The 21,352-nt window shown below is 41.1% G+C and overlaps 1 protein-coding gene across 4 annotated transcripts in view; it reads right to left on the reverse strand.

The window, feature by feature from the left end:
• Positions 1-5,099: 5,099 nt before the first annotated feature.
• MDM4 (MDM4 regulator of p53) overlaps positions 5,100-21,352 on the reverse strand; it is a 36,749-nt gene continuing 20,496 nt past the window's right edge. For 2 of the 4 annotated variants that reach the window (XM_078391901.1, XM_072997317.2), the window contains exons 7-11: positions 21,134-21,230; positions 19,289-19,446; positions 17,763-17,903; positions 13,692-13,772; positions 5,100-7,617 (exon numbers count right to left, since the gene is read on the reverse strand). In XM_078391901.1, coding sequence (XP_078248027.1) covers positions 7,096-7,617; positions 13,692-13,772; positions 17,763-17,903; positions 19,289-19,446; positions 21,134-21,230 — 999 coding nt within the window. In that variant the 3' untranslated portion in view covers positions 5,100-7,095. Of the gene's footprint in view, positions 7,618-13,691; positions 13,773-17,762; positions 17,904-19,288; positions 19,447-21,133; positions 21,234-21,352 lie in introns of all 4 variants that reach the window. The other 2 variants (XM_072997318.2, XM_072997316.2) reach the window with 1 other exon arrangement.

Below are 21,352 nucleotides of genomic sequence, written 5' to 3' on the forward strand. Positions count from 1 at the left end.
GGCAGCAGTCACCCAGCGCCGGGAGGCTTGAGCTGGCCAGGCGCTTGGCCGCTTGATCCCCGGCCGCGGCGGAGGCAGCGGAGCAACAGGAGGCTTGACACTGTAGCGAAGTGTCATTTCTTCAGTGTTGTCACATGAAAAGATATACTGTAGTAAAATACAGTGGTGTCTCGCTTAACGAGCACACCATTTAACGACGAATCCGCATAGCGATCTGTTTTTTCAGATCACTAATGCGATCGCATTGCAATGTTTTCAATGGCAAAACATCGCATTGCGATGATCGGTAAACGTTTCGCTTACCGATCTTCGCATTGTGGTTTCTTTAAACAGCTGATCGGCGGGTCCAAAATGGCCGCCGGATGCCCAAAATGGCCACCGCAACCATTTTTGCGCCCTGCCCTCGCTTACTGAGGGCGCGAAAATGGCGGCGCTATGGAGAAACTTCGCTGAACGGTGAGTTTGCGGCCCCATAGGAGTTTAATGCGTTCCTATGGATTTTTTTGATCCGTTTAGTGGTTTTTACATAGCAACGATTAATCCGGAATGGATTAACATCGCTATGCGGGGCACCACTGTATTTATGAAATGTCAGGTGCACACGGTGGCCAAGACCAAATTGTCTGAGAGCCTCACCTGATGGAGATGAAGTCAGCGCAACTGATTCTAACATTTCTGAGAAAGCTAGGTTCTTGACAGTGCAGAGGGTTTCAGTGAATCAAACTGAACAGAACTCCTTTTCAGACTCTTACTATTTCACAGGGAAAATGAAATGCTGGGGCATGGGCAATGGGCACAGCCCCAGCCCCTTCCCCTACATGGTTTGATACTTCCTGTTCATGCAGTGTCCCTGACCAAGTGAAATTTCATCACAGTGAAATACTTTTAATTTATAAGGACCAGTATGTGTATTGTGAAGGCCAATTACATGCAACTAGATTTTAAGGCCACTGTGATGCCAGACATTTGTGGGCATGCTAAAACCCAGTGGGAGCTCTGCCCACCAGTCAGCTTAGAAATCTGCACAGAGCATTGCCCTCATGGTTCCAAGCCATTTTTAAAGTACTGCTGTCATGAAAATAACTTCAATTGGGATTACCTTTCAAATTTCTAACAATTTGGAATATTTTTTTTAACGTCATTTCATCGGTCTCTGCACAGAAACCTCAAAAATTACATCAGTTTGTTTTGCTTTTTAAAAACTGGATCTATTATTTGTTTTTAAAGCAGGATATGTTCTGTTTATTGTAATAATACAGTCTCCAGAGGGTGGTTTCTTTTTTATTTAGTTTAAAATAAATGCCCTACCCCTGCTCAGAGCAAAACTGAAAGTGCTTCATTGCTAGTCTACCTACACTTTTTCTTAGAGCATGTTCTTCTAGTAGACTAGACCAACACAATGCTTTACCACACCTAGAAGTGCGGCTGGCAGCCTTCAGGCACACTTCCTTGAGCAGCTTGTTTAGCCGTCTGTTTTGTAAACAGGAATAGACTTGGTTCTTTTTTGGATTCTGTGTAAATATACTGATGCACTGAAGCTTCTTATAGAAGCAGAGAACTGTACAGATAACTTCTTGTGTGTAGCTGGTGCCATCTAGTTGTAGCTGAACAGTACTTCAATGTTCACCTTTTTACATACAACCCACTTCTTAGTTGTGGTTTCTTAACAAATCACTTCTCCCTCCAATACCATTTAGTTAGAAAATTCGTGGTAGAGTTATGGCACCCCACAGATGGGAGAGGCAGTCTGTGTCTACTTTCACTTTTGGGTGGAGGAGAAATCTTGTCCTGTCTCATGCTCCGACCAAAGCAGAGCGAGCCAGCTCACTCTTTTCCTTGCCTGCCTGAATGCTGCCTGGCTTCTGGCACCTCAATCTTTGTCACTGCATGTACATGAGATGTCAACTTAGAAAAGGGGCCATCCTGCAACTCACTCATTCGACTGCTTGGAAAACTTTTCTGCTCTTCTTCTCCCCCACCCAACTCCATGTATTTGCTTCACAGTGTCCTGTTGCTGAGCCCAGGGCAAGGGAGGGGGCAGAACAGAGATGCTGGGGTGGTGGTCATAGGAAAGCCATGACATTAGCAGCAGCTGCATTTCATAAGCCATGTGAGAAAAAAATGGGGTGCTGTTAAAAAATGGGATGCTGTTTTTCAGATAAAAGCTTCCACATCCCTCCTGACTGATTCCTTTCTCGCACCACCCCCCAGCCTTAGTTGCAGCTAAGTCTTAACTTGCAATATGTAAATATGTGGGCATATCCAATTAGAGAAGAAAGAACATGTGTATGTATATGTACAAGACTGTGCTTACAAGCCTTGTGGTGGAATCCTCCATTTCTGAATTTGCAACTACACTACTGTGGAAGATACTATTGATATTGGAGTCAGAGGAGGAAGAAAATGCTCTAGACTTAGCAACTTTACATATACAGTGGTGCCCCGCATAGCAACAATAATCCGTGCAACTAAAATCATTGCTATACGGATTCGTCGCTATGAGAAATAAAAAAGCCCATAGGAATGCATTAAAACCCGTTTAATGCGTTCCTATGGGCAAAAAAATTACCTTTATGTGAAAATCCTCCATACAGTAAGCGAGGAATGGGTGGGAAAACAGTGGGCGGCCATTTTTTTCCCCGGCGGCCATTTTGGAACCGCCTATCAGCTGTTGGGAAAACATCATTATGCATAAATCGGTAAGCGAAACAGCTTACCGATTATCACAGTGATATTTTCCCATTAGAAACATCGTTATGCGATCGCAAAAACGATTGCTATGTGGATTCGTCGTTAAACAAGGCGCCCGTTTAAGTGAGGCACCACTGTTTAGTGTTAGACTACAGTGGGGTCTTGACTTGAGAACTTAATCCGTATTGGAAGGCGGTTCTCAAGTCAAAAAGTCTGTAAGTCAAGTCTCCATTGACCTACAGTGCATTGAAAACCGATTAATCCCGTAACAGGCCGTTTTTGTTCCATTTTGGTTTTTTTCTGGTCTGTAAGTCAAATCTCAGTCTGCAAGTCAAACCTAAATTTTGCGGCCAGAGAAGTCTGTAACTCAAAAAGTCTGTAAGTCAAGCCGTCTGTAAGTCAAGGGTCCACTGTAATTCATTTCAAAGGCTTCAAAGTTAGTACAGTGGTGCCTTGCTAGACAGTTACCCCACATGATAGTTTTTTCGCTAGACATTGGCTATGGGGGAATTTCGCTGGACAATGTTTGGTCCCTGCTTTGCAAACCGATTTTCACTAGACGACGATTTTGACAGCTCTTTCCGCGCTCGCAAACTGGTGTTTTCGGGACCTAAGCTTCACAAGACAGCGATTTAAACAGCTGATCAGCGGTTCACAAAGCGGCTTTCCTATGGCTGATCTTCGCTAGACAACGACGATTCTTCCCCATTAGAACGCATTAAACAGGTTTCAATGCATTCCAATGGGGAAATGCTTTTCGCTAGACAATGATTTCGCTAAACAGCAATTTCAGTGGAACGGATTATCATCGTCTAGCGAGGCACCACCTGTATCTAGTCCCAGAAACACACTGAAACGTTCAGTCAAGAGTGATTTAAGATTCAAACCTCATCTACAGCCCCTCTAGTATACCATCTTGATCCAATTATGCTTGGCTGTTCTTAGGCTATGCTATTAAGAAAACACAACAGACATGTTCAGTAGCTAGCTTTCAATGAGCTTCTGGATTTCTTGTTGACAAATTCACATGCACTTAATTCACAAATAAATTAGGTATTTCCTCTTGTGGTAGTGGTTAAACTTTCATTTTCCATCTTTGTAGGGGGAAAAAGACATCCAAGTTAATAAGCCCACTACAAGATAATTTTTATATACATAAGCATCAAGAACACAGCACTGTCAGTTTAATTGGTTAAAAGCATTTTAATAAAGTGCAAATAAGCACTATAATGTTGTGATTATGTCTATAGCTAGGCAAGCAACATGGCATTTCACTTTTCCTGAAAAAAGGTGGGAGGTTTTTTTTCAGAGAGAAAAAAACCCATGAGGATAAAAGGATAGAACAGGAACAAAATGTTGAATATATAAATTCATATAAAATGTTTCAGCTACCAAATAGTACCTGTAGCCTTTCAACTAAACATGAAATGTATTCATTTCTATTCTTAGCTCCAGTTCTTTTGGAAAGAGCATGCTGACACATGTACATGTAACCATTATACCTAGCATTACAGTAATATATAGCATTAAGAACTATGGGGTTAAATCAAGTTTTTACATACATCTATAAAACTCCTAGTACAAATAAATTTCCTAGCCATAAATGTTTACTTAGGCTCAGTCTCATTTCCAAACTACTACAAGACACACTCTTCCTCTTTAGCAAAATACTTAGAATTGTGCCACAGAGGATGTTTTTAGATCTAAAAAGACACTTGACACATGTGGTTCCATTATTCAGAGTTTCCTACTAATGGTCAATGTAGTGGATCACAGTAGACATATCTCTATAGATAAGCTCACCTGCCTGCTGCTAGAAGTTGGTAACTGCTTTGCCTTCATGTTTAAAATTGGAGCTTGGTCTTCAAAGTCACAATACAACACTTTCAATACATCAAAACATCTCCAAAACCTTATTGCACAAGACTGAGAACCAAACAGAACTGTAGTTTTCTTGTCCTTGTGAAAATAATGGAATAAAGCTCTTTGCACGACCACTTGTATCACACAAGAACAACTAATGAAAACAAAACATTAGAAGGCCTCTTGAATTTCAAGCTGTAATTTCAGATTGTGTGGTAATCTGGTTCAGTATTCTATTGAAAATGTTGTAACATGCAGTTGATGTAACTGATCTCCAGATTCAGAAGTCTAAAGCTTTACAGTACAGATCCCCACTCAGGGTTAAGAGCATTTCCCAAATTATCTATTTTGGGTACATTCTACAGTAAGCCATTTACAGAGATCTAGCTGGAGAAAAAGGTAACAGCATTATAATTACTTATAGAATTCATACACGCAGCTCAGTAATCAGACTTTGCATCAGAGATGGATACATCATTTGAACAGCTCCTGTTAGTTAAGAGTGACACCTGGAACAAGTTTGATCATCAGACTGAGGAACAGTATTAGAATTTAATACATTCGAAAACATTTATTTCAAACAAATCACAGAATGTGTACAGCAGAAGGCTAGTTGGGCTTACATAATGACTCTCAAAGCAAAGACATTTCCAACTCACACTGGCCCAATACGGGACTGGAATGAAGGACAGAAATAATTCAAATATATCAGAGGCTGTGGGGCAGATCTAAATATCAATGTTCGGCTGCTGCTGAAAACACTTCTATCTCCCCAGTTCACAAGTTATAACATGCAAGCATATCTTGTATCATTTTACAAATTCAACATCTACATACATGAAGTGATAATGTGCAAACTCACCATAACTGGAAAAAGGGAAGATTTCTACAGGACACATTTTGTATGATAACTCCATACTGAGTTTCACATCTAGGTCTGTCCTCAGAACTTGTTTAGAAATTTATTTTTGAAAGACAATGATCTAAATTTCCTTGAAGGTTTAAGTAGTACATAATCACACTATTTTAATAGCAACCACTATGAAGATAATTTAACAGGCTTCTGAGCCTTTGCTCGGTTTTTCACTTGCTCTATTATCAAAGCAAAAAGTTTAAGAGTCAATGTCTGAAGTTGGACAGAGATATTGTAATGACATCCAAAGAATAGTTTCATATAAAGGATATAGTTCCATAGAATTATTGCATCCAAAAAAGATGCAAGTAGCTAGCAGGTTCCCAAAAATTTAAGATGAAGGGACCTAATTTTGGGCTCTCATTTTGGACCCAGTAGTCCAATAGAGCTGCTTTACATTTGAGTTGAAAAAAGAACAAGAACTAATCTAATCATTCTGAAAACTTGAAATCAGGTGAAAATTTTTGATTATTACAAGTTAAATCAGTCTTTTTGCACACAATTGGCTGTATACATTTTATAGTTATCTATAACTAGGTTTCAAATAATTGGCTCTCAAGAAGTTTTCATATCAGACAAACACAAATTATGGTACCCATTGCCTTTTCTGCTCAGCAGTATCATGGAAAGGTATGCTGAATATAGGAGACATTTTAAATTTGCATTTATTTAATAATATATTTGCTTACAAACCACTGGCTATAATCTAACTGCTGAATACTTTCAGACTATCTGGCACTTTCCTTACAGCTGCCTATTGAGAGACTTGCATTCTCAGATTACAGTAGTCATCAGAACCTGGCTGTATGGACAGTTTGTTGGAATACTGTATGAATTCTTCTTGGCTAAAGGATCACAGTTTCATTGCTCTGAGTTATGAGGAAAAACTACAATATACATCAGATACATAGCTTGTAACACATTAAATACATCTTGCAACACCATAATGTCACAACTGTTCCTCCCCCCAGTCCATTTCCCACTCATATATGAAGGTTATTTAAACAGTATACATATTTGGGAAACAGATTATAATACCCAGAGCAAACGCTGTCAAGGATGTGCATCAATGTTTACTAGACAAAGTACAAGAGACACATAACAGCATTTCTTTTTATATTACCAACAATTAAGGACCCCTGGTGAAAAAGTGCATCATATGCATACAATTTTTTTTCTTACCTCAATAGAAACATTGTAAGCTCTAGATTCGACTCCTAGATAACAACTCACTTAGAGAAGCAACACACAGAAACTCTGTACATATTTAGATGACAGGTGGCAACTTAGTACATATTTAACTTAGGGTGACCTCTCCTGTCATATGACAGCATTAGAAAAGGAAGCATCAACTGTCTATCTTTTGACCTCCAAAAACATGCAGATTAAGCACTACTCTATGTAAAACTGCATGGTTATTTCCTTAGTAAAAGCACATTTCATCCCCACAGGGGAAATGCATGAGTGCCAAAAGCTTGTGGAGGACACCATAAAACGTATATTATTTTCAACCTCTTACATGGGTGTGCACTCACATGCACACAAACAGAAAAAAGAAAAAGAGCATTGCATTGTATCCATATCTATGTAATAGACAAAAATTATACTTCCCAACAGCAGTGATGCTGCTATGCTATGTAAGTTTTGATCACCACTTGAATCTGTTTTTTACACAAAGGACAAGGTGTTCGCATCTTTTTTAACATTTTTGCACATGTAAAGCATGCCACTAGATGTGCTGTCCTTCCATGGACAATATTGCCATTCCGTGGTCTCTTCTGGCACACAAGGCAAGGCTTCAGCAGTTCTTTGCTACTCTCCAGGGATAGCAACTCTTCCTCCTCTCTCTCTTTGCACCTACCAAAATCCAGGGATTCCATAGAACTTTTAGGACTTAGGCTACATTTAGTTTCTGATTGACATGGGTCTTTCGGTCGTACAACTGGAGCAGACACAGTCCTTCGGCAGTCTGGGACATCCATACCTTCTGTGTCCTCTTTACTTTGTATTCTGGCAATACTGGATGTGGAGAGAGAATGGGCTAGCTTGGGACAATCAGAGAACCAGTCCTTCCTTAAGGCCCAGCAGCGGAAACAATACCTTTTACTGGGGCAGTTGAATTTCTTGCATTTGATACACTGCCAACAGTCCTGAGGAATGAAAGAGGCAATCAGACCAATCATAAGCCAGTGGGTACACACAGCATTTCTCTCATTTCTTGTCCCTTTTTCGTTGAACCTTATCATTATTAGGAGAATCATTTTTCATTCTGTTCACTATACCAAATTTTCAATGTCCTATTTTAAATTCAAGAGTAGGTGGCTCCTTAAATTTAAGTTAAAAGCATATTTTGCAGACTTTATAATTATATAAAATCTGTAAAATCAACAAAACTGATGATGGCCGCTTACTTATCCTACACATCCAGGGCCATTACAGGGTTGCCACTGAAATTTTATTTTTCATTTCCTTGACTTTACCTGATCAACGTTAGTCAATTTCCCTGACCACCATTCAAATATAACTACAAGTTTAAAAATGAATAGGTTGTGTTGCACTAATGCAAGTCTTAATGTTCCACTCTACAACAAGTCTCAACTGCAAACATATTTGTCAAAGAAAGACTTAATATCAGCTTCTTTCAATATTAACTGCAGCAACATCTGTTTTGCAATTGTATCAAAAAATTACACCAAGATACAAACCTCAATTCCTGTAGACTCTGAATGCTAACAAATGACATTTTTATTGTTTTAAAGGTACACTAAAATTATATAAACATTCTATCTAAAATGGTTTCTCTGAGGTCACATTACAAAACTTATAATTTTGAAATTGCAGTAATAATCAAGTTAGAAATTAGAATACAAGTGATCTGTTTTTAAAGAATAAAGATTTAAGATATAAAACTTTCTTTTTAATTTTGTAACTCTTTTAGTTTCTCATCAATTGTTTCCTCTTCCATTTTGGCTTCTTCTCTCAGTCTTTTTAAAGCATATTCAGATGTTTAATTTCTCCCTCAAATTTCTTTTCTTCTTCCGAATTTCTTCTTATTGCTTATGGTGTTTAGCCTCCAAGTGCTCTGTGTAGCGTGCATGAGCACACTTGACTGACTACTACAGATTCATATTGATTACAACAGATGCAAGTCCTCCACAGTTCAAGACAGCATCGTAAATCTGACATAAACAGGCAAAAGTTTCTTCATGCACGGTCTCAATTCACATTGACTTATTAACTGAAAATCCACTTTCAACAGAAGCATTACCATGAGACAGGATAAGGCACATTTTGACAAGTCTACAGGTCTGAGAAACTTTTGGTGGACATCAATACAGTGGAGTCTCGACTTACGAATGGCTCCACTTGTGTACTTTTCGACCAACGGACTTCTCCAGACGCAAAATTTTACTTCGACTTGCAGCCGGAGAATCGACCTACGGACCAGAACGGGGAGGCGGGGAAAGCGCCCAATTCAAATTGGGTGCTTTCCCCGCCTCCCCCTTCCAGTCTGTAGGCTGTGCCTCTGGATGTCTTGCAGGGCTTCTTTGCTGCCATGGGAGGCATCTCGGAGGTCCCCCCCCGCCACCAATAGTGCTTCGGAGCCACTATCAGCGGCAGGGGAGACCTCCAAGATGCCTCCCATGGCGGCGGCGAAGCCCTGCAAGGCATCTGGAGGTCCGCTGCCGCCGCTGCTGCTGGAAGCCGAGCCGCGCTGGGCAAGCCAAGCCATGCTCGGACTCCTGGGAGTCCAAGCATGGCTGGGGTTGCCTGGCGCGGTGCGGCTTCCAGCGGTGGCGGCAGCAGGGTGGGGAGGTCTCTGGATACCTTCCATTGCTTCTCTGCCTGGAAGGCATCCAGAGGTCCCCTGCTACCGTCGCTGGGAGCCGCGCCGCGCCGGGTAACCCCAGCCATGCTAGGATTCCCGGGAGTCCAACCACGGCTGGGATAGCCGGGTGCGGCTCGGCTCCTGACAGCGGGGGACCTCCAAAGGCCTTCGCCGCCACCATGGGAGTCCTCTTGGATGTCCCCCCCACTGCCGATAGTGGCAGATCTCCAAGAGGCCTCCAGCAGCGGCGCCGAAGCCCTCGGAGTCCTCCAACAGCAGCGATGGCGGCGGTGGGGGACCCCTTGAAGACTTTGAAAAGGTAAGGTGATTTTTGAAATTTTTTTTTTTTTAAATCTCTCTGTGTGTGGGGTTTCTTGGGCCAGATAATAGGTTTTCAATGCATTCCTATGGGGAATGCATTTTCGACCTACGGACTTTTCGACCTACGGACTCCGTTCCAATACAGATTAATTCTGTAGGTCGAGACCCCACTGTATATCACTGTAAAACGTATCCAGTCCAACTTCATCATTTTGTTTTGCAACATACACAAAATTGAGCCTTGAACCCACTGTGAGCAGCTGTTGTTAAAACAGTGTACTGTTGCTTTGATTTTTCCGCTACTGTGACATTGATCTGATTTGCTGCATGTAGAGATTCAAGAACAGCCCCTACTCTGGTGATTCCAAGATCTAGCTTGCGTAACATGATAGCAGGATCCAACACTGATAAAGCCATGCACCATGCTTCAAAGGACTTCTCTCAATCAGCTTTTCAACAACAGCTATCATGTTTCAACACTCTAGGCAAAACTCGACCACTAGACATTCACTCAGTTTAGTTTCTTTCAACAGCTTCTTTGCTACAAAGCCAAGATCAACCTTGCTTTTGTCAAGCAAATTCTCAGATAATTTCATGTCAATTGTTAACAACTGGGAATCAGAAGACACATTTTGAAGCTTGTCCAATTTTATGCAACGACTCATTAGCTTCTTGATTAGCTTACAGAGTTTTTCATACAAAAAAGGTGCCAGTGGTTTTTGGTTTTGAAACCTTTGTAGAAATGGCTCACAATCTTCAGTAATCATTTTCATGAAAGCCATTTTGCACTTCATGAGTGGATCTTTGATTGCAGCTTTTATACAAATTTCAGGTTTACTGTGGAGGAGTTTTGCTTCTTCCACATACTTCTTGATGCTGTCAAAAACAGGCATAGCTGTTGACTTAACATTCTCCAACCACCTAGTGGAGCAAAACTTCAGGGGAAATAGTGTGATTCCAGTCATAAAAGTGTATGAAACCCTCCTAACTGGGGAATCTTTGAACAGATAATACATGTTGCGCAAGACTGAATTCAGGTCCCATTTCACTGCTTGCAATCCTGTTTTAAAGACCCATGTACAACATGAAGCGTACAAGTTCCAAAGTCAATCAATTCTTTTCCTTCTCCTTTACAGTCAAGGAGCTTCTCTTTTACAGTCATTTTGGCTGTTTTTCTTAGTCTTTTAAAAGCATTTTCAGATGTTTAATTTCTCTCTTGAGTTTTCTCAGAAAAAGGTGATTTACATTTGGCCCATCCATAGATACTTGTAATGATTTTGCAACTGATAAAGGCATGCCTTCTTGAAACTTCTGAAGGAGGTCTTCAGCAATAGCAGTTTGGAGAAAAACAATGGTTATATACCATGTGGAAACTTTATGACAGTAATCATCTCAAAAACGAACCACTAAATCCATCTGTCCCTTTTGAACCACCTTATTCAAAGCTTCATCAAAACAGATAAATGTTTACTATCTGAACTTGTACTTGGCTTTGAATCTAAACATATTGCGATGGACTGCTGACTTGATTTAATTTTCTGGTTCTTCTGATGTAATGGTCCTTGTGCATGAGACTCCACAGCTCTAATTCCCATATTACTTAGTTCAAAGCTTTTGTAGCACACTTTATAATAACTTTTGCATTTGTCTCCAGCAACTTTAAAGATAATCTTGCAGAGTGACTAATGCTGCCTCCAGGCCATGGCGCGACCTAAACCCAGACTGGAATGGATCCAGGGGTCAGTCTTCTCCAGAAGTAACAGTAGCTGGTCGGCCACCATCCTCTCCAATAGCTTGAACATAAGAGGAGCCCTGCTGGATCAGGCCAAGGGCTCATATAGTCCAGCTTCCTGCATCTCACAGTGGCCCCATCAGATGCTTCTGGGAGCACACGAGACAACTAGATACCTGTCTTCTGATAACCCTCCCATGCATCTGGCATTTTGAAGGACCTTCCTTTTAAACCTGTAGATTTATGGCTTGTAACCTGTAATGGACTTTTCCTCCAGGAATCTGTCCAATCCCCTTTTAAAGGCATCTAGGCCAGATGCCATTACCACATCCTGAGGCAACACACTGGGTAAAGAAATAGTTTCTTTTTGTCTGTTCTCACTCTCCCAACACTCAATTGGAGTGGATGTCTCCTGGCTCTGGTATTGCGTGAGAGGGAAAAGAGCTTCCTTCTATCCACTTCCTACATAATTTTATATATCTTAGTCATGTCCCCCCCCCAGGTGCCTTTTCTCTAGCCCCAAATGCTGTAGCCTCTCCTCATAAGGGAGGTGCCCCAGGCCAGTCATCATTTTAGTCGCTCTCTTTTGCACCTTTTCTAGTTCCACAATGTTTTGGGGTTTTTTTGAGGTGCAGCAACCTGAACTATATGCAATACTCCAGGTGCGACCTTACCAGCGTTTTGTACAATGGCATTATAACGTTGGCTGTTTTATTTCCAGTCCCTTTTAATGACACCTAGCACACTGGGTTGACACTTTCATCGAGCTATCCACCAGCACACCAAGATCTCTTTCCTGATCTGTCATGGACAGCTCAGAACCCATCAGCTGATAAAATTTTGATTTTTTTGCACCAGTGTGCATTACTTTACATTTTCTTATATTGAAACACATTTGCCATTTTGCCATCCATTCTCTCAGTTTGCAGAGATCCTTCTGGAGCTCTTCACCAACTGGAAAAGTTTAGTGTCATCTGTCACTGCTTATCCCTGTCTCCAGGTAATTTATGAACAGGTTGAAAAGCACTAGTTCCAGGACAGATTCCTGGGGCACACCGTTCTTCACCTCTCTCCATTGTGAAAAATGCCCATTGACACCTACTCTGTTTCCTGGTTCTCAACCAATTCTCAATCTATAAGAGGACTGCATCTTATTCTCAGCACTGGATTCTGGTATCCCACTGGTTCTCCAAATTCCACCAGGTTTCTGTTATGGCCACTATACCAATGTTATCCCTAGCCACCAAATGCTCCAGCTCTCTCATCTTTGCTGTCACATAACACTCCCAGTCGTATCATCACTTTGTGGTTCACTAATCTCTCCACCCTCATTCCATAAGGATGCGGAGTCTGGAACCTGACGCCCTTGGCTCCTGTTGGCTTTCCTCCTGGATTCAGTTTAAAAGCTGCTCTTCCACCTTTTTAATGTTCCGCACCAGCAGTCTGGTTCTGTGTTCATTCAAGTGAAGCCTATCCCTCTTGTACAAGCCCGGCTTGTTTCAAAATGTTTCCCAGTGCCTAATGAATCTAAACCCCTCTCCCTGACACCACCATCTCATCCACACATTGAGACTCCTTGCTTAGAAAAGGCTCATCCATCCATCCAGTTTACAACAATCACAAGACATAAGAACAATATAATCAAACACATTAAGTTAATTAAATAAATTAAACAAATTTTCTCTTCATTCTTGATTAACATTTGGGACACAACTAGAGAAGCACCATGCTTGGAGCTGCCAACTGCTAAGAAGCTAAGGAGCAGAACTGTGAGGCAGTAATACTCCCTTCTTACCATTACACACTTTTTCCTTTTAAAGCAAGACATTCAACCCAAAACCTGCATGTTACATGAACAGATTAAACACATGAATGAAGGCTTCCTTTTCTCTTCAGTCAGCTGCTCTGATAAAACCTTCATATCCCTTGTTCCTCGGGCTCTGGGTGGGCCACATCACTTTCTGTGGCCATGCACCCACCCACCTACCCCATTCAAATTAGCTATTTGATGCAAACAGGCCACCAAGATCCTGGGATGACAGTCATAAGGACTGTCAATTAGAAATTGTTAGCCATAGACTATCTACCAGTCAAGCAAGAAAACGAATGAAAAAATTATACAGGTTTAAAATGAGTACAGATTATGAAACTGCAGAGGCCCATTGTTGTTTCTTGAGTTCAACAGGTAACTGACAATTTACATGCTAACAATACTACTGTCCAATACAAATCTACAAAGAGGTCTGATGCATTGCTGCCCTTTTAGATGCTTTCATATATACTTTAAATTTTCAGTTGTTAAACTTATAAACAAAGGGAAGCTAAGCCACAAGTATACATACCTCTGTGGGAACATCTATGTCTGTGTCATCACTTAAGGACTGTGAATCTTCAAAGTCATCAGAACATGTAACCTCACTTACCTACAGGGAGTACACAAAAGTATATATATACTGTATTTCTTAGAATTATAGAGAATCCTGCAGTTTTGCTGCCAATATGTTGATGAAGTGTCTCTTTTTCTCAAATTCTATTTGTTCCCATATTTAAGCAAACTGTAAATCACACTGTATGTCATACCATTTTATATGACAGTTACAAATGCATGTTTTCCAGTGTAGTATGCAACATGCATGTGCCAAAAAGCTACATCTGCACACACAGGAAAAACAAACACACTGTTGTTGGAAGCATCTATTAACTGTCCTCATATTTTTCCTACACGGATATACTTTCTCTTAGGCCTCAAACACCTACACAATGTAATAAACAAGCATACCTGCCCACGATTTTGGAAATAGCTTAACATCAGTAGCATGATCTGTTTGATTTCAGCATACACATAATGAACAATCTATCAAATCACTTTAACCTTTGTGATGTACTATCACATTGCTTTCAATTTATGACAACTCTATACAGTATATTAATAACTTCTGAAAGATTCTGTTACTAACAACCCTACTCAGGTAATGCACATTCCTTTGTAAAGCTGATCCATTTCATGTTAGGTCTTCCTACTGCCTTCTATTTTTCCTAACTGTATTGCCTTTTTCTAGTTCAGGAAAAAGCCACATGGTTGTATAAACAATACAAATGCAGGAATAGGTAATACCTTTAATCAACCATTAAAACATTTTTTTAAATGTCGCTATTTGTTTTTTGTTTTATATTCTTAATGGTTGATTAAGGCTTCACTTGTTCCTGCATTTGTATCCTGTGAGTCTTATCTTCTCATGACATGTCCCAAGTACGAGAGTTTGTACTGGCTTCCATTGAGGGACTTGATTTGATGTGGAATCCACTTGTCTGGCTTTCTGGTGATCCACAGATTCCATAAACCTCACTTCCCACACCACATTCCAAATAAATGTTTCTTTCCCTATCATCATTCACATGCATATAGTAATCAGGAATATATTATGGATTATCTTTCATCTCAAGTAATTGATGCATACACTTAAAATATTTCTTCTAGATCCTTTGTAGTTGCCCTTTGAAATCGCGCTCTTGAAATTTTTTCATGCATTTTTTTCACACAAACACATTATGTTCTTAATGCTGAACATATGTTCTTAATGCTGAAGATCCTGAAGCTGAGGCTCCAGTACTTTGGCCATCTCATGAGAAGAAAAGAGTCCTTGGAAAAAACCCTGATGTTAGGAAGGTGTGACGGCAAGAGGAGAAGGGGACGACCGAGGATGAGATGGCTGGACAGTGTCTGCGAAGCAACCAACATGAACCTGACACAACTCCGGGAGGCAGTAGAAGACAGGAGGGCCTGGCGTGCTCTGGTCCATGGGGTCACGAAGAGTCGGACACGACTAAACGACTAAACACACACAACACGCTGAACAGTAATCCTGGCTTTGCACTTTATTCTTTAACCTTCAAGTAGCACTCAAATCATTGTTTTCTGCCAGTATAACAGTATTGGCTGCATCTCTTAAATTGCTGATGTTTCTTTCACCAACTTTCATCTAACTCTGCTTTTGGTATTGAATGTTGTACATGTTCATTAAACAGATTAAGGAGGGAAGAGAGAAAATACACTACTGGCTGACATTCTGCCTACTGGAAGAATGTTTCTCCGCATTCTGTTCTAACAGAAGCCTTTTGTAGTATACTCCCATTTCTTTTAGAACAATTCATAGTTTTTCATGATCCACAATCAAAGGCTTTACTGTAATCTATAGATACAAACTGAGTTTCTTCTGAATTGTTTTAGCATCTATCAGTAGCCAATATATATTGCAAATGAATATATTCTTCCTCAGAAGAACCCCACATTTCCCTTACGCCCAGCACAAGAGTAGCTTTTCTATAGTCATAACCTTATGCATTGTTTTTTGGCATACAGCGGTGCTCATATTTTGCCCAATTTTAAAGCATATTATATACAAAGGATACCATGCAACATGTCTAATTGTTAAAATCCATTTACAAGCAGCTAAGTGAAGAAAGAAGAAACTTTGCAATCTATTCAAGTTTTTCTTGCTAGAAATCCTAGTCGATCAGTTGGAATGTGACATTAATTCCTGATAATTATTACAATAGAAGAGGTTTTTTGTGACCACTAAAATAATTTACAGAGGAGATTGTCATTTGTCGTGTGACATAATTCCAAAGCACAGATAATTAGAGATGGACATGAGCAGCCAAAATGGTGGTTCATCTTGGTTCATGGGGTTAGACCAAAAAAAGAAGAAAAAAAAGTGAGCCCTCCACCCACTCTCCACTGGCCCCATCACATCCCTACCTTCTCCAGCTGCCTCCGCCAGAATTGAGACTAGGTTACCAGAACAGCGGTTTCTATTCCAGCAGCCTAGCTTCCAATTTATTGCAAGGGGGGGGGTCTGCCCAAAGGGAATCCCCCTGCTGTCTTTGCAAACGGGGGGGGGGGGGGAGACTCCCTTTGGGGGCCCAGGCAACTTGCCTGTCTTTCTACGCCCCTGCAGATCAGATGATCTGCAGGGGCATAAAAATATAAGGAAAGCTTGCCTGAAGGGAATTTTCCCTCTCTCAGCTATCTTTGCAAAGGGGGGGAGGATTCCCTTAGGGCAGGATTTCCCTATCTTTCTATGCCCCACGAATTAGCTGATCCACAGGGGCATAGGCATTGGAGATGAACTGACAAATATAAAAGGTATACATTCATCCCTTTGTATTTGTTTGGGCCTCCAGATCTCACAAATACAAAGGGACAAATATATGGTGAATCAGCGATATTCAAATACAGTGGAACCTTGACTTATAAACGTCCCTACCTACGAACGTTTTGACTTATGAACATGTCCATTCACAAAAAATTGCATTGACTTGCGAACGGAGCCTTGACCTATGAATGAAAAAAAAGGCAGGGGAAAAGGGCGGGAAATTCAAGTTTCCCTTGCCTTTATTTCATTCCATTCAAACCACTGGTGGTGAAGAGGCTGCTCTATCACCCCAACGGTTAAGAAAAGGGACCCGCAGGAGGTCTCTGATGGCGGCGGGGAAGCCCTGGGCGACCTTTCCTGCCAGCATCGGAGACCTCCTGGGGGTCCCCGCCGCTGCCATCAAACCACCAGGAGGCCTCCGGAGACCTCTGAAGGCACCGATAGCGGTGGCGGGGGACCCCCAGGAGGTCTCCGATGGCCGCGGGGAAGCCCTTGGAGACCTCCTGGGGGTGCCCCGCTGCCACGATCAGAGGCAGCAGTTACTCAGTGCCGGGAGGCTTGAGTTGGCCGGGTTTCTTCGGCCACTTCCCTCCCGGCTCGCCTCCGGCTCGCTCCTCGCCGCCCTCCACCATTTGAATTTGCCACCATGGGCCCATGGAGGGTGGTACGGAGCAAGTGGGAGTCGAGCCAGGAGGGAAGCGGCCAAAACCCAGGAGCTCAAGTCTCCTGGAGCTGGGCGACCACTGCCTCCGCCGTGGCCGGGAGCGAGCGGCCGAAGCACCCCGGCCAGGCTCAAGGTTCATGGCAGGACCCCCAGGAGGCTTCGTACCGGTAAGTGCTGCTTTTTTCTTTTAAAAAAGGTGATCTGGGTGGGTTTTGGAGGGTAGGTTTGGGCTGGGGGTGGTATGTTACTGTGTTTTTTTTTTGTTGTTTTTTGCAGTCCCAGCATAGGACTTGCAGTGTGTTATTTTTAATTTTTTTTTCCAGCATTTTTCTCCCCCTGCAACACATTAATCGGTTTTCAATGCATTGCTATGGGAAATGGTGCCTCTACCTACGAACGTTTCGACTTGCGAACACCGTTCCAATACATATTAAGTTCGTAAGTTGAGGTACCACTGTAATTTTGTGATTCATTTTTATATTTGTCCCTATGTCTACAAATAACACAGCAAGAGTAAGTAAAAGTATGAAAGGATTATTCATACTCATTAAGTCCTATAGGCACCACTCAACTACTTTATTCTTAGGACTTACTGTTTTCTCTTTTCCATCACTGTCAGCTTGTTCACAAGCAATTGCTTTTGCTGGGATTGTGACACCTAACTGATCTGAAGCAGTTTCACTGAGGAACCACAAGTCATCAGTTGTATCTGAAACAACAGCAGTATCTACATCCTAGAGGGGGAAGAGCAGGAAAAAGAAACCCTTTGTACATATTCACCATATTCAAACATATTTAAATGCAGACACATTTAACCTGTAACCTCCAATTAGACAATAGGCAGAAATGATTAAACAAGTCTTCTTTGCAGTTCTCCTCAACAGTTCTTTTCTGATGCTTCTGTAACATGGCTCAAATGGCTTTATCTACTTCCCTGACTCAATTAATCTAATAACCTATGAGAAGAGGGAAGAGTTCTCTAAAGTCACCATCATGCTCTCTATCATCCAAGGCACATGTATCTTGGCATGATGAACCAGCAATTAAATCAGTTAGGAAGCAAGTCAAACAATGTAGACCAAGACAAGAACAAAAAAGCATGGGAACTACCACCAAAAATGAATGCCTGACAGAGAAACAGCCAATAGATCAGAGATGTGGGATCCTTTTCCTGTGAAGGGCCATGGCAACCTTACGCAAAGTCAATTGCAAGCGATAGCTGACGGCAAGACAAGCCAGAGCCAAAAGGAACTAGAACACATTCTATCTCTCTGTGCCACCCTTAAGAAATCAGGCCAAGGAGCATACAGTGGTGCCTCGCTTAGCGATTGCCTCATTTAATGATGTATTTGCTTAGCAATGAGGTTTTTGGAGCGATCTTGCGCTCTGTTTAGCGATGTTTCCTATGGGGAAATTTCGCATACCGATGTTCGGGACCTTGCCTCGCTTAGCGATGAGTTTAGGTCCCCCTGTTTCGCTTAGCGATGTCCGTTTTCGCTATTTTAAGTGTGTCTTAAAATGTTCAAAAACTGTTTTAAATGCTTGGAATCGTTAGTGCACCTTGTAAAACCTTTGCAAACTTAATTTGGCTTTGTTCTGACTCTTCGTTAATTTTTGGTGAATCTTCCCTCCCATTGGAGCTGTTAAATCTACAGTTCAATGCATTCCAATGGGGGGGGGGGGAATTCACCAAAAATTAACAAAGAGTCAGAACAAAGCCAAATTAAGTTTGCAAAGGTTTTACAAGGTGCACTAATGATTCCAAGCATTTAAAACAGTTTTTGAACATTTTAAGACACTTTAAAAATAGCGAAAACGGACCTGTCAAAACCATTGAAATGCACTGAAACCTATTCAATGCATTCCAATGGGGGAACCGCGTTTCACTTAGCGGTTTCCTATGGCGATTTTCGCTTAAGGACGGTAATCAGTTCCCATTGGAACGGATTATCCGGTTTTCAATGCATTCCTATGGGAAATGGTGTTTCGCTTAGTGATGTTTTCCCATAGCGATGTGTTTTTTTTGAACAAATTAACATCGCTAAGCGAGGCACCACTGTATGTCCACACCCTTCATCTATACATGCAGGACAAGGAATTACTGCTGACTAACATTTACCTGATTAGTATGTATATCTGTAGAGCCATTACTCCTAGACTTGTAGTTGTTTCTCAGATTCCCTAAAAACCACCATGGAAGACCAGGTATATCCCACTCTTCAAGCACCAGATCCAGTGTGGCTTGTTCTTTTGATCGGTTATCTATTACTGGTTTCTCTGGAGAGACCAAGAAAAATGCAGATTAGAATATACTTACTGTGTTTTGTGAATTAGCTAACAACCCTGCCCAGAGAAACAGAGCTCACTGCTATGATCTCCAGCCAGACTCTGTGATTCCTTAAAAATAGCAAACAAACCTCTACACGTTATATGTCCAGCAACTTTTGTTCACATGTTGCACAATTTTGGTACGGTGGCTACTAGAGATGGGGGTATTCGTACTGATATACAAATATCTCTGCACAGCTGGACTTAACGAGGGTCTGGCCCTGTCCACTCATGCATCCGCTGGCACTGGTGTACTCACTCATCCTTCCAATCACTCCTGGAGGATGGCTCTCTTCCCGCTTGGCTAGCTACTCCAAGCAGAGGGAGGGAGGATGAATCTTCCTGCTAGCCGAGAAGAGAGCGGCACTCCGGGAATAATTGGAAGGATGAACGAGGCCGCTACCGGTGGACGTGTGAGTAGACATGTTAAATACAGCTACGCGGGAATATTCATATACTAATACCTTCATATTTAGTGGTTACTAAGATCAACTTGTCAGCTGTTATTATTATTATTTACTACTGTGACTTTATTATGATTATCTTCTGCACAAGGTTATTATTGCTTTTAAAACATATGAAAGTTTAATTTTATTTTGCAAAGTACAAAGAATCATTCTGAAAGTAGTCTTGTCATTTTCTTTAATTCATGACCACATTTTTATAGATATTAAAAAAGACATATTATGTTGATTTAATGTTTGAACCTACATGAATCCTTTGATACTCACCTTTCTTTCTATAAACAATTAAATCTATATATTTTTTGGAATTTTTCTATCAAATTGCTGATGTAAACATAAGAGATAAACTGAAAATTAAAGAAAACTCCCATTAAGCCTAGCAGCTTCCATAACACTAACATAGGATGTGTATGTATAATCTTCTAACAATGAGATTAATTCTCAGACTTAAAAACACACATGAAAAAATATGTCTTTTTTAAAATGAGTAACTTGTTTTCACCACTGGCTCTAGGAAATTCAGCTACAAACCCCAAGGGAAGTGCTCTTAAGAAAAATTGATACATTAGTTACCAGTTTAAAAAATAGCCAAAGATTCTTAATGTCAACAATTAAAGACTTGTTTGGGCTTAAACTATCATGTCTATCAGATACTCATGATTCTATGAGTTTTCACAGAAAATGTCACACTTCAGAAGATTAGTAAGACTGCGCTGAAGAAGTTAATTTAAAAGCATCCTGCTGTGATTCATACTATGGAGAAGAGAACTTCCCAGACAACACAGACCCACTCTCCTTGAATGCTTTCAAACAAGCATTTTCTCCCCAGCAAGGCACTATCCTATCTACTGCAAGCCAATAGTGCTGTGGACGTCAGTTTGGTTAACATGAATACGCTTCTACCAAATAGTCAGAAAAGCTCAAAAAGGAATTGAAGTAAGAAACCATCTTGTTTGAGAGCGCGAAAGGAAACATCTTCTAACTTCCTTTAAGTGCTTTTGGAACAGTGTGTAATGTCTATACCATTATGTGTGATCTGAGAAACTGAGAAAGAAGCTAAATCCAACTAGGGTAAAGATCAGAAAAAATCTGATCTGAATCTCAACAAGTGAGAAACTTACCACATGACAATCATGCACTATCTATGCCCATGTTGCAAACACCACACTCACCTTTATCCTCTCTGCACACATACTTTGAAGTAGCCAAGACAGATGCATCACCTTCATCCTCTTTGTACCCAATACCGAAACATCTCTCAGTGATACTCTGCTTAAAGGAAGATGGAAAGATATCTGTTATCTCATTGGATCTCAGAGAAACACAGGGATGTAACCCTTCCTTTCTGAGTCACCAGCTGCAGAGCAACACTAAGCAGTTATGAAAGAAAT

Source organism: Pogona vitticeps, chromosome 4, assembly GCF_051106095.1.
Source record: "Pogona vitticeps strain Pit_001003342236 chromosome 4, PviZW2.1, whole genome shotgun sequence".
Classification (NCBI taxonomy): domain Eukaryota; kingdom Metazoa; phylum Chordata; class Lepidosauria; order Squamata; family Agamidae; genus Pogona; species Pogona vitticeps.